The 13,999-nt window shown below is 39.0% G+C and overlaps 3 protein-coding genes across 3 annotated transcripts; all 3 read left to right on the plus strand.

Moving 5' to 3' along the window:
• Positions 1–34: 34 nt before the first annotated feature.
• LOC140345065 (uncharacterized) lies at positions 35–1,971 on the plus strand (the record flags this gene model as incomplete). The annotated part of the gene is given in 4 exon segments (XM_072432224.1): positions 35–202; positions 1,381–1,484; positions 1,579–1,894; positions 1,951–1,971. Coding segments are annotated over 4 exon segments (609 nt in total), but the record flags the coding sequence as incomplete, so codon positions are not given.
• Positions 1,972–2,904: 933 nt separating this feature from the next.
• LOC140345063 (uncharacterized) lies at positions 2,905–6,778 on the plus strand. Its single transcript, XM_072432221.1, has 4 exons — positions 2,905–3,097; positions 4,314–6,014; positions 6,304–6,396; positions 6,713–6,778. Exons 1-4 carry the CDS (start codon positions 2,945–2,947, stop codon positions 6,776–6,778), a joined length of 2,013 nt encoding a protein of 670 aa, XP_072288322.1. The 5' UTR covers positions 2,905–2,944.
• A 3,194-nt stretch (positions 6,779–9,972) lies between these two features.
• Positions 9,973–13,427, plus strand: LOC140345064 (uncharacterized; the record flags this gene model as incomplete). Its single annotated transcript, XM_072432222.1, has 3 exons — positions 9,973–10,164; positions 11,381–13,045; positions 13,335–13,427. Coding segments are annotated over exons 1-3 (1,911 nt in total), but the record flags the coding sequence as incomplete, so codon positions are not given.
• Between the last annotated feature and the right edge of the window lie 572 nt (positions 13,428–13,999).

Here is a 13,999-nt window from a genome sequence, read left to right on the forward strand (position 1 = left end):
TTAATAATAATACATTTTTTTGGTCTTTCCATAGGTTATTAAGACCAGTCTGCAGAGTAAAATAACACCGTTTTCAAAGTTTGCTGCAGAAAAAATTATTTTCCTGGAAAAATCAGCAGGAACTTCGGTTCTGAGCCCACCTACTACAAGCTCAACAGATGGGGAAGATAGAAGCACACCTCCTGCTGGAGACCTATCTCAGGTAACCTCTCAGTACTACTTAGGCTAGGTTTACACATGCAATAGTTCTACCGATATCGGACGAGAATCTTGCATGTGTATGCAAGATTTACATTGTCCAAATGACTATCCTGGCGGATCCACGGACGATTGACAATCGTAATGGAAGTGAAGGGGAGAGAGAACGCAGGGGGTGCTACTCCATCATTCTCCCTCCTCCCCTCTTTATAGAGTAGAATGGTGCTGTATGTACAGAGCTCATTCATGCTTCGTGCAGTCATTGGTCATTGCAAAGGATCATGAAAGATCTTTTCCAACAATTATTGCACGTGTGTACATAGCCTTAGCTATTCCCTATTTAAGATAAAGATATCTCTGTGTGTGCATAATATATTTCAAATAAATAAATAAAAATTTTCAAAAAAATGACTTGTCAGTACTTGAAATCAATGCATAGTGGAATGCTTGCCCACACATGTATTAGATTTGTATTGATTTGCTGACTCTAGATTTATTCAATTTTATTTTTCAGGGTTTTATTTAGAAATATTTAGTGCTATTCTTTCAAACTGATTTCAAACTAAACCTTCTCTAATGTAAACATGATGTGCTAATATTTGCGTTGCACTAACACTACATAATTAAAACCTCTAATACGCTTCTGCTATTTATATTGGTGAAGCATGTATCTATGCCAAAAACCATCCTGTGCCATCTCCATAGAACCAATTATGGGCCACCGCCTGGGGAAACAGTTACAATTAGAGGGGGCATCATCAAGCCTTAGTTTACAAATATGATAACTGTATGGGGAAGAAAGTATCTAAAAGTTTGGAGGAGTCAGTGACTATTTACAGTTTGTTAAACCTGAAACCACCTTTCCGTCTTGTTCAGGTAACTATACTGTCAAAAGGCAGTTCTCTATATAATGCAGATGGCACTCGGCCTCCAATAGTCAATTCTAGCAGTAACATTATAAATAATCACATGACACAGGAAGCAGCGCTTGTATGTAGGAATAGTCTTTTAGGTTTGCCTGGGGCACCATGATGTTTAGGAGCCCGTTGTTCTGTAAACATCTATGTTTCACGGTAAAGATTGGTGATTGCAATATGCAAACAAATCCTCCTGATCTTGTAAAAGCATTTGCAGTGTAGGTGATCTAACCCCTTTTATAAGGATGTTTTTTTCATTGCACAGCGTGTAAACGGAGAGTCAGAAGGAAAAGATGGAAAATATATTGACGAGACCCAGCTGAGTAACAGACGGCAAGGTTCCACAGCTGCAACATCAGAACCACAGAGGTAACACAGCACTCTGAGTATCTGCACAGCATTGTGCATTACTGAAATACTTAGAACTTGTTTTCACAAGATTTTTCTTTTCCACATTGAGCAGGATTGAATTCCAGACTGAATCACAGCCTGGACTGTCAGGAGTTCAGCAAAGTGAACGGTTAATGGCTCTCCATGTGAAGCTGTCAGAACTGAAGAAGAGACGTGAGAGCCTCAATGCTGACCTGCAGGCAGGACAACGGGAAAAGGAAAGGCAACTGGCCAGCTTTACTCTCCTTCTCCAGGAAGGTCAGGACCTTGCTGCTCCCCTGGAGGAGCTGAATGCGGAAATGATGGCTGCAGGCCCCGATGGGTCTTCCCAGGGTAATCAGTGGCTGGAAACCAAACAGCTCCATGACAGCTTCATGCAAGATTTACAGGCAAGCTTGTTATTTACATATATATTGTTGATCTTTCCTTTATCCTGTGTTTGTAGAAATATACGCGGTGTAGATGAAGTATCAGAATCACACCAATGTTATAGAAGTCAAAGAAAATTATTTCGGCACAGGCCAACACATTTCAGGCTTCCTTCATCAGGGCTCATGCTATTGAGCAAATGACAGACAGGGTTCTGGAAGTCAATTTATAATATTTACAGCTGTTTTTTTAACATTTTACATCACTTCTGTAACATTCAACCCTCCTCTGTCAAATCTGTCATTTAGGGGCCTTTGTTTTTTTGGCTTGATGAAGGGGGCATGTAATAGTCCCAAAACAGGTTGGCATGTGACATTTTCACTTTTATGATTAGATAACTACTTTTCGAACCCTAAATTAATGGTGCAATGCTCCTGTTATTTAAACATCTCTTGGATTTATAAATTTAGTCTTGGATTTAGACATAATGGAACTTCAGTCACCCGCATTTGATAAAATATGTTGGCTGGTATGATCATTTAGCGTCACAGTTTAATGATTGCTTATTCAGATAATTTTTGAGAGGGTCAGAACTTTGTGCTGCATGTTTGTGGATTAATAGCTGCTTGCCAGGTAGTGAATCTAGAAGGGAAACCATAAGGCCAGTAATAATGAATCTTCCAGGGGAAACTACAGTTATTCCATTTAGGTAACCCATGCACATTTATGTCCCCCATGTACTGGTTGATTTTTACATATTTGTATCGGTTGCAATATTATATGGTTCTCACACCCTACATTCTCATTTTCTACTGTTCATTGATGTTTGAGGTCTTCTCTAGTTAATTTACCTGCCTCTCCTAAGGTGCCCAAGAATTCTCCAACTAATGGAAGTATTTGGAATAAGACTTTCAGAAAAAAAGAATCACTGAAAGTAATAGAATAATTTTAAATGTTTATTCAAAGCCCAAACCATCCATTCACTACTGTTGTAATTGCTTTACCTTGAAACACTGATAAATGTGAGCTGTCAATCATTTTTCTCCTCTGATTTACAGGATACAGTGCAGATGCTGGAAAGCCGTATTGAAATACAGCGCCACTATGACAGTCTCTTCAATGCCCTGAATAACAAAATGACAAGTTTTTTTGAAGAGCTTAATAATTTTGCCAGCTCATCACGAGGAAACGCACCGTGCGAACAGAAGAGGCAGAAATTACAGGTGCAATTTGTCTGAGATAATACATTTCTCGATAGAACATTGCTCAATTAGGAAGGCTCCTGGATCTATAACCTTTCAAATATGCTATATTCAGGAAGAAAATTGTCTAGAAACAGGCCTGGTTACTTTTTTTTTTTTTTTACCAGAGGAGACCATTTGCAATGCAACTTGGGTCATTTATCACTAGGAAGGAAACTTGTAATAAAGTCACAATGTGAGATTCTAATGTCTTATATTTGTAGAAAGGCACATAGGAGGAAATCTTGTAGAAGTCTCTGAAATGGGGCAGTTATCCTCTTAAGCTATTCAGTTGGTTCCTACACATTAATGTCTGCCACTTTCATGCAGAACTAAAATCCTGCAAATATCCATTTATTACTTCTTCCTCATTTCCTGCTTTTTTTCTAACTTGTCTCTTCTCGTTTTTGTGTTGTCCTCATCTTTTTTTATTATTTTGCTATTTTCAAAAATGCTATGTTAAAGTCTGTTCGGCATTTCTGTTCTCATTTATTTTCTTCAGTCTTTGTATTCTCCTCTTTGTCCATCTAAATGGCCCCCTACCCCCCCTACAAATCTATCTATCTATCTATCTATCTATCTATCTATCTATCTATCTATCTAGTGAACTATTTTAAAGCAAAAATAATATTCAAAAGAAAATTGATTAGGTAAAACGTGCCAGGCCAGAGCAACTTTGCTTTGAGCTTCAGGTTAAAATGGGGTTAAACCTGTATTGCAGAAACAACACACTTTGCTAAATATAAAGCAAAAACTCTGGATCTGGATACTGGATCTAAAGAATTAGCGTCCCAAAGAGCAGCACCTTGGCTAAAAACACCTTACTGATTTGCTTGCATATCTTAAGCTTTGTTGATTTTACAATACCTAGGGAATGTCAGACAACTGCAGACCTCCACTGCTTCTTTCTGCTTGAAAACGGAGGCCCAGCTTTCCTGTGTACTGTACACAGAGCATCTTCTTTCTGTTTTAATCATGAACATCTGAAAATATGCCAACTTTTTTTACTAGTTATGCAGTCTGACAATCTGAAATTAAAAATGTAACTTTATTTTAGTATATTATTATTATATTAAGTATATTACTATAATATAATTACTATATTAAGTATGTTAACAAACATTATAAGGTTATCAACCTTATAGTCTGAAAAGTTTATTGCTGGTTGCTGATGCCGTTTTCCTTGATTGTGCTATAGGAGCTGTGCAGTGTATATGAAGTCTTACAGAAGGATCTATCTGAGGTGTCTCAGGCGGCACAAGGTGTAAAGCAGAGCACATCTCCCACCGGAGTTGCACGAATTCAGGAGGCTTTGGACATGCAACAAAGCAAAATGAGAGGCAATTTAGCACGTCTTGACTATCTGAAGGAAGCAGTTGAACAACCACCTCTGCAGAGTAAAAGCCAGAAAAAGAAACCTAAGAAAGAGAAGAAGAAAAAAACAGGACAGGATGTGCAATCTACATTTAAATCATTATTTGAACCAGTGTCACCAACAGCGGAGCCTTCAGTGGAAACTTCTGGAAAGGTTGAGGTAGAATCTTCAGTGCCCCCAGATGTGGAGTTAGCATCACCTGCACCAAAACCTGCAGAGGAACTTTGTTTAAAACCTGTGCCCCCTACAGCAGAGACTTCAGTGGAAACCCCTGTAAAGGTTTCAGTAGAGTCTTCAGTGCAGCCCGGTGTAGAGTTGGCATCACCTGCACCAAAACCTTCAGTACATCTTGAGTTGTCAGTGCAACCTTCAGTCCAGTCCGCAGACAAGCTGTGGTTAAAACCTTCAGCATCTTGTAAAGAAATCCTAGCACTAGATCTTGCAGTTAAACCTGCACCAGAGCAATCAGTGCAGCTCACAAGAGAGCTTTCACTGCACACAGTAGCAGATTCTTCAGTGCAATATGCAGAGTTTGCAGAGGAGCTTCCACAAGAGCGTGTAGTGCAAACTGTAGCAGAGGAAATTACTCATCCTGCTGCTAAGTTGTCTGTGGTTCCCATGGTCCAAAGTTCATTGCAGCCTGCAGTTGAGCCTCCAGAAGTGCTTACTGCAAACACTGCAGAAGAACCCTCAGCACAGCCGCAGACAGATTCTTCTGCACAGCTTTCAGCAGACCCTTCCATTCAGATTTCAGTGCAGAAATTAGAGGAACCTTCTGTTGAGTCTGGTGCAGGACCCATAGCATCAGAGACTACTGTTCAACCTTTAGAGGAAGCTTCTTTCCCTCTTGATGCAAGAGGATTTATTCAACTTGCAGAAGAGCCTTCTGTTCAATCTGCTGCAACATCTGGAGTGCCAGTAGAACCTTCAGCAAAAACTTTAACACATCCTGTAATAGATCTTGTCATCCAACAATCATCAGAAGCTTCCCTGCAACCTTTAGGTGAACCATCTCTGTCCACTCTAACAGACCCATCAGTACCACCTGCAGTTAGCGTTTCAGGGTCACCTGCAGTGGAGCATGCACTACAACCTTTAGCACAACATGCTCCAGAACCTTCAATGCAAAGTGTGGAGGATCTTTCTTTACAGTCTTCAGTGGAAAATAAAGATCAGTCTTTAATGGTTCCTTCTAGTGTAGTAGAACCCCTAGCCGGTCCTTCAGATGTAGCTATGCAGGACAAAATACAGACAGTAAAAGTTTCAGAGCGAGGTGCAGATAACCGTTCACCACCAGCAACTGTGTCCAATGCTTTGCTGCAGACAGAACAAGGTCCAGAGGTACTTGCAGCCCAGAAAGCAGTGGAGGGTTCAGTAAGAGATTCAGATAAAGAAAACCAATCTCAGCCTGATCTAAAGGTGTCTGCACTTCCTGACAAACCTATAGAACAGCCCCTGGTGTATCCTAGCAAGACCAGGAGCATCAAAGAAAAAGAAGTTTCCAAAGGAAGAAAAAAGAAAAAGGTAATATGAATTTCATTCCATTTTCATTCTTCTTATTATAGCAATTGAATTTCACAGCAGTGAACAGCTAAAATCCATCAGACTGTCAGATACTCCCAGAATAATCCGAGTCACAAGTTTAATTTCCAAATTCTTTTCCTGTATAAAGTCACAAACTTTTTTTTTCAGAAGCATCAGACTTAAAATAACATTGATGTTATACAGTACACATTGTAGACCTGTTACTGGTTTGATGTAATCTAATTTGATTTAATAATAATAATAACATATCATTTCATTTTCTAACTAGCAGATTGCTGTTACATACACTCTGGACAAGCAAGTAGTGAATGGAGTCACTTCACCAGTAGAAAAGACTATCACCATGGATCACAATAGAGAGGTAAATATTTTGTACATATATATAAAAATGTTTCTGGTCCCCAGAATTGCCCTAAAATACACATTAAATTGGCATTCCTTGCAAAAGGAATTTCAGTTTTGGTGAGCTACCCTCCCAAGTGTTCAATATTTCTAAAAGGGATTCTGTTTAGGAATCAGACATGGTCAAAGATAACAGCCAAACAGTAACTGTTGGGATTCAACAACAAAATGTAGTATACATATATGAACTTTTTTTTTTTGTATACATTGCTGTTGTAGCTTTTCATTCCTTAATCTATTGATCTACTATAATTCTTGTTGCATGCTTTCCATAGTTTAGCCAATCCATTTTAGATGTTCAACAGCAGATGGCAGCAATGCTCAAGGCAAAGTTTGCATAGACATTAACAGCATCTTAACCTTTTGCTTATATATTATAACCTTTACTTTCTTCATTCTTTTCAACTTATCTTAACTTTACTGAATCATTATCTACATTTATATGTGTGCACAGCTATTTCACATATCGAACAGCAGAGAGCAGCAACACCCTAAATAAAGTTTGCAATAAAATGAAAAGTGTTTAACTTCTATAACCTTCACATTAGTTACAATATGTACTTGTGTTGGCTTTACTTAGTGAGTAAATATAAATATAAAAAAACATTTTTGAAGAGGGGTTATTTGGATACCAGGGATTTTCCCCAAAATATAGTCATTAGTTTGTTTGGCCCTGAGGGGCATTCACTTATTCTTTTTCTTGATCACTTCTATAATTTCTCAGTGGTACAAAGGTATTCCAGACAAGAGTGACAATGACAAACAACATGATGTATTCAAGAATATTTTATTTATTGAGGTCAAGCTTTCTTTATTTCTTCTTTAACAGAAGTGGGCATATACACCCAAGTAAAATAGAGGATTAAAACTCATACATTCACACTACCTGGGTTTGTAAATTCCTCCAAATTATTAAAACCCTGCAATTCAGCACCTGACCCTTCTATCCGGGTCCATAGTATCTTGGAACACTAAAGCTACGTACACACGTCCAACGGTTCTCACCCGACAATAGGCTCAGGGCCGATATCGAGAATCTGGCGTAAGTACAGTGCCCGTCGTCCATCGTCCAAACAACCATCCTGGCGGATCCATGAATGATGGACGACGACAATCTTCATGGAAATAAGGGGGTAAAGCGCACAGCTTGGTGCTGCTCCGTCATTCTCTCCTTCCCCTCTCCATAGAGCAGAACAATGCTGTATGTACAATGCTCGTTCATGGATTGTGCAGTCCTTAGTCACTGGAAAGTGACGGACAGTAAGACCTAACAGGGTGCCCACACATGTATTAGATTTGTATTGATTTGCTGACTCTAGATTTATTCAATTTTATTTTTCAGGGTTTTATTTAGAAATATTTAGTGCTATTCTTTCAAACTGATTTCAAACTAAACCTTCTCTAATGTAAACATGATGTGCTAATATTTGCGTTGCACTAACACTACATAATTAAAACCTCTAATACGCTTCTGCTATTTATATTGGTGAAGCATGTATCTATGCCAAAAACCATCCTGTGCCATCTCCATAGAACCAATTATGGGCCACCGCCTGGGGAAACAGTTACAATTAGAGGGGGCATCATCAAGCCTTAGTTTACAAATATGATAACTGTATGGGGAAGAAAGTATCTAAAAGTTTGGAGGAGTCAGTGACTATTTACAGTTTGTTAAACCTGAAACCACCTTTCCGTCTTGTTCAGGTAACTATACTGTCAAAAGGCAGTTCTCTATATAATGCAGATGGCACTCGGCCTCCAATAGTCAATTCTAGCAGTAACATTATAAATAATCACATGACACAGGAAGCAGCGCTTGTATGTAGGAATAGTCTTTTAGGTTTGCCTGGGGCACCATGATGTTTAGGAGCCCGTTGTTCTGTAAACATCTATGTTTCACGGTAAAGATTGGTGATTGCAATATGCAAACAAATCCTCCTGATCTTGTAAAAGCATTTGCAGTGTAGGTGATCTAACCCCTTTTATAAGGATGTTTTTTTCATTGCACAGCGTGTAAACGGAGAGTCAGAAGGAAAAGATGGAAAATATATTGACGAGACCCAGCTGAGTAACAGACGGCAAGGTTCCACAGCTGCAACATCAGAACCACAGAGGTAACACAGCACTCCGAGTATCTGCACAGCATTGTGCATTACTGAAATACTTAGAACTTGTTTTCACAAGATTCTTCTTTTCCACATTGAGCAGGATTGAATTCCAGACTGAATCACAGCCTGGACTGTCAGGAGTTCAGCAAAGTGAACGGTTAATGGCTCTCCATGTGAAGCTGTCAGAACTGAAGAAGAGACGTGAGAGCCTCAATGCTGACCTGCAGGCAGGACAACGGGAAAAGGAAAGGCAACTGGCCAGCTTTACTCTCCTTCTCCAGGAAGGTCAGGACCTTGCTGCTCCCCTGGAGGAGCTGAATGCGGAAATGATGGCTGCAGGCCCCGATGGGTCTTCCCAGGGTAATCAGTGGCTGGAAACCAAACAGCTCCATGACAGCTTCATGCAAGATTTACAGGCAAGCTTGTTATTTACATATATATTGTTGATCTTTCCTTTATCCTGTGTTTGTAGAAATATACGCGGTGTAGATGAAGTATCAGAATCACACCAATGTTATAGAAGTCAAAGAAAATTATTTCGGCACAGGCCAACACATTTCAGGCTTCCTTCATCAGGGCTCATGCTATTGAGCAAATGACAGACAGGGTTCTGGAAGTCAATTTATAATATTTACAGCTGTTTTTTTAACATTTTACATCACTTCTGTAACATTCAACCCTCCTCTGTCAAATCTGTCATTTAGGGGCCTTTGTTTTTTTGGCTTGATGAAGGGGGCATGTAATAGTCCCAAAACAGGTTGGCATGTGACATTTTCACTTTTATGATTAGATAACTACTTTTCGAACCCTAAATTAATGGTGCAATGCTCCTGTTATTTAAACATCTCTTGGATTTATAAATTTAGTCTTGGATTTAGACATAATGGAACTTCAGTCACCCGCATTTGATAAAATATGTTGGCTGGTATGATCATTTAGCGTCACAGTTTAATGATTGCTTATTCAGATAATTTTTGAGAGGGTCAGAACTTTGTGCTGCATGTTTGTGGATTAATAGCTGCTTGCCAGGTAGTGAATCTAGAAGGGAAACCATAAGGCCAGTAATAATGAATCTTCCAGGGGAAACTACAGTTATTCCATTTAGGTAACCCATGCACATTTATGTCCCCCATGTACTGGTTGATTTTTACATATTTGTATCGGTTGCAATATTATATGGTTCTCACACCCTACATTCTCATTTTCTACTGTTCATTGATGTTTGAGGTCTTCTCTAGTTAATTTACCTGCCTCTCCTAAGGTGCCCAAGAATTCTCCAACTAATGGAAGTATTTGGAATAAGACTTTCAGAAAAAAAGAATCACTGAAAGTAATAGAATAATTTTAAATGTTTATTCAAAGCCCAAACCATCCATTCACTACTGTTGTAATTGCTTTACCTTGAAACACTGATAAATGTGAGCTGTCAATCATTTTTCTCCTCTGATTTACAGGATACAGTGCAGATGCTGGAAAGCCGTATTGAAATACAGCGCCACTATGACAGTCTCTTCAATGCCCTGAATAACAAAATGACAAGTTTTTTTGAAGAGCTTAATAATTTTGCCAGCTCATCACGAGGAAACGCACCGTGCGAACAGAAGAGGCAGAAATTACAGGTGCAATTTGTCTGAGATAATACATTTCTCGATAGAACATTGCTCAATTAGGAAGGCTCCTGGATCTATAACCTTTCAAATATGCTATATTCAGGAAGAAAATTGTCTAGAAACAGGCCTGGTTACTTTTTTTTTTTTTTTACCAGAGGAGACCATTTGCAATGCAACTTGGGTCATTTATCACTAGGAAGGAAACTTGTAATAAAGTCACAATGTGAGATTCTAATGTCTTATATTTGTAGAAAGGCACATAGGAGGAAATCTTGTAGAAGTCTCTGAAATGGGGCAGTTATCCTCTTAAGCTATTCAGTTGGTTCCTACACATTAATGTCTGCCACTTTCATGCAGAACTAAAATCCTGCAAATATCCATTTATTACTTCTTCCTCATTTCCTGCTTTTTTTCTAACTTGTCTCTTCTCATTTTTGTGTTGTCCTCATCTTTTTTTATTATTTTGCTATTTTCAAAAATGCTATGTTAAAGTCTGTTCGGCATTTCTGTTCTCATTTATTTTCTTCAGTCTTTGTATTCTCCTCTTTGTCCATCTAAATGGCCCCCTACCCCCCCTACAAATCTATCTATCTATCTATCTATCTATCTATCTATCTATCTATCTATCTAGTGAACTATTTTAAAGCAAAAATAATATTCAAAAGAAAATTGATTAGGTAAAACGTGCCAGGCCAGAGCAACTTTGCTTTGAGCTTCAGGTTAAAATGGGGTTAAACCTGTATTGCAGAAACAACACACTTTGCTAAATATAAAGCAAAAACTCTGGATCTGGATACTGGATCTAAAGAATTAGCGTCCCAAAGAGCAGCACCTTGGCTAAAAACACCTTACTGATTTGCTTGCATATCTTAAGCTTTGTTGATTTTACAATACCTAGGGAATGTCGGACAACTGCAGACCTCCACTGCTTCTTTCTGCTTGAAAACGGAGGCCCAGCTTTCCTGTGTACTGTACACAGAGCATCTTCTTTCTGTTTTAATCATGAACATCTGAAAATATGCCAACTTTTTTTACTAGTTATGCAGTCTGACAATCTGAAATTAAAAATGTAACTTTATTTTAGTATATTATTATTATATTAAGTATATTACTATAATATAATTACTATATTAAGTATGTTAACAAACATTATAAGGTTATCAACCTTATAGTCTGAAAAGTTTCTTGCTGTTTGCTGATGCCGTTTTCCTTGATTGTGCTATAGGAGCTGTGCAGTGTATATGAAGTCTTACAGAAGGATCTATCTGAGGTGTCTCAGGCGGCACAAGGTGTAAAGCAGAGCACATCTCCCACCGGAGTTGCACGAATTCAGGAGGCTTTGGACATGCAACAAAGCAAAATGAGAGGCAATTTAGCACGTCTTGACTATCTGAAGGAAGCAGTTGAACAACCACCTCTGCAGAGTAAAAGCCAGAAAAAGAAACCTAAGAAAGAGAAGAAGAAAAAAACAGGACAGGATGTGCAATCTACATTTAAATCATTATTTGAACCAGTGTCACCAACAGCGGAGCCTTCAGTGGAAACTTCTGGAAAGGTTGAGGTAGAATCTTCAGTGCCCCCAGATGTGGAGTTAGCATCACCTGCACCAAAACCTGCAGAGGAACTTTGTTTAAAACCTGTGCCCCCTACAGCAGAGACTTCAGTGGAAACCCCTGTAAAGGTTTCAGTAGAGTCTTCAGTGCAGCCCGGTGTAGAGTTGGCATCACCTGCACCAAAACCTTCAGTACATCTTGAGTTGTCAGTGCAACCTTCAGTCCAGTCCGCAGACAAGCTGTGGTTAAAACCTTCAGCATCTTGTAAAGAAATCCTAGCACTAGATCTTGCAGTTAAACCTGCACCAGAGCAATCAGTGCAGCTCACAAGAGAGCTTTCACTGCACACAGTAGCAGATTCTTCAGTGCAATATGCAGAGTTTGCAGAGGAGCTTCCACAAGAGCGTGTAGTGCAAACTGTAGCAGAGGAAATTACTCATCCTGCTGCTAAGTTGTCTGTGGTTCCCATGGTCCAAAGTTCATTGCAGCCTGCAGTTGAGCCTCCAGAAGTGCTTACTGCAAACACTGCAGAAGAACCCTCAGCACAGCCGCAGACAGATTCTTCTGCACAGCTTTCAGCAGACCCTTCCATTCAGACTTCAGTGCAGAAATTAGAGGAACCTTCTGTTGAGTCCGGTGCAGGACCCATAGCATCAGAGACTACTGTTCAACCTTTAGAGGAAGCTTCTTTCCCTCTTGATGCAAGAGGATTTATTCAACTTGCAGAAGAGCCTTCTGTTCAATCTGCTGCAACATCTGGAGTGCCAGTAGAACCTTCAGCAAAAACTTTAATACCTCCTGCAATAGATCTTGTCATCCAACAATCATCAGAAGCTTCCCTGCAACCTTTAGGTGAACCATCTCTGTCCACTCTAACAGACCCATCAGTACCACCTGCAGTTAGCGTTTCAGGGTCACCTGCAGTGGAGCATGCACTACAACCTTTAGCACAACATGCTCCAGAACCTTCAATGCAAAGTGTGGAGGATCTTTCTTTACAGTCTTCAGTAGAAAATAAAAGGCAGTCTTTAATGGTTCCTTCTAGTGTAGTAGAACCCCTAGCCGGTCCTTCAGATGTAGCTATGCAGGACAAAATACAGACAGTAAAAGTTTCAGAGCGAGGTGCAGATAACCGTTCACCACCAGCAACTGTGTCCAATGCTTTGCTGCAGACAGAACAAGGTCCAGAGGTACTTGCAGCCCAAGAAGACCAATCTCAGCCTGATCTAAAGGTGTCTGCACTTCCTGACAAACCTACAGAACAGCCCCTGGTGTATCCTAGCAAGACCAGGAGCATCAAAGAAAAAGAAGTTTCCAAAGGAAGAAAAAAGAAAAAGGTAATATGAATTTCATTCCATTTTCATTCTTCTTATTATAGCAATTGAATTTCACAGCAGTGAACAGCTAAAATCCATCAGACTGTCAGATACTCCCAGAATAATCCGAGTCACAAGTTTAATTTCCAAATTCTTTTCCTGTATAAAGTCACAAACTTTTTTTTTCAGAAGCATCAGACTTAAAATAACATTGATGTTATACAGTACACATTGTAGACCTGTTACTGGTTTGATGTAATCTAATTTGATTTAATAATAATAATAACATATCATTTCATTTTCTAACTAGCAGATTGCTGTTACATACACTCTGGACAAGCAAGTAGTGAATGGAGTCACTTCACCAGTAGAAAAGACTATCACCATGGATCACAATAGAGAGGTAAATATTTTGTACATATATAAAAATGTTTCTGGTCCCCAGAATTTCCCTAAAATACACATTAAATTGGCATTCCTTGCAAAAGGAATTTCAGTTTTGGTGAGCTACCCTCCCAAGTGTTCAATATTTCTAAAAGGGATTCTGTTTAGGAATCAGACATGGTCAAAGATAACAGCCAAACAGTAACTGTTGGGATTCAACAACAAAATGTAGTATACATATATGAACTTTTTTTTTTTGTATACATTGCTGTTGTAGCTTTTCATTCCTTAATCTATTGATCTACTATAATTCTTGTTGCATGCTTTCCATAGTTTAGCCAATCCATTTTAGATGTTCAACAGCAGATGGCAGCAATACTCAAGGCAAAGTTTGCATAGACATTAACAGCATCTTAACCTTTTGCTTATATATTGTAACCTTTACTTTCTTCATTCTTTTCAACTTATCTTAACTTTACCGAATCATTATCTACATTTATATGTGTGCACAGCTATTTCACATATCGAACAGCAGAGAGCAGCAACACCCTAAATAAAGTTTGCAATAAAATGAAAAGTGTTTAACTTCTA

Source organism: Pyxicephalus adspersus, unplaced genomic scaffold (genome assembly GCF_032062135.1).
Source record: "Pyxicephalus adspersus unplaced genomic scaffold, UCB_Pads_2.0 Sca467, whole genome shotgun sequence".
Classification (NCBI taxonomy): Eukaryota; Metazoa; Chordata; class Amphibia; order Anura; family Pyxicephalidae; genus Pyxicephalus; species Pyxicephalus adspersus.

Bases quoted from the DNA above. Each gene is read 5' to 3' on its own strand.
- LOC140345063 (XM_072432221.1), top strand. From the start codon at position 2,945: ATGCTGGAAAGCCGTATTGAAATACAGCGCCACTATGACAGTCTCTTC. The intron at 6,015-6,303 runs GTAATATGAATT...TTTTCTAACTAG, and splicing joins AAGGAAGAAAAAAGAAAAAG to CAGATTGCTGTTACATACAC. The intron at 6,397-6,712 runs GTAAATATTTTG...TGCTTTCCATAG, and splicing joins CCATGGATCACAATAGAGAG to TTTAGCCAATCCATTTTAGA.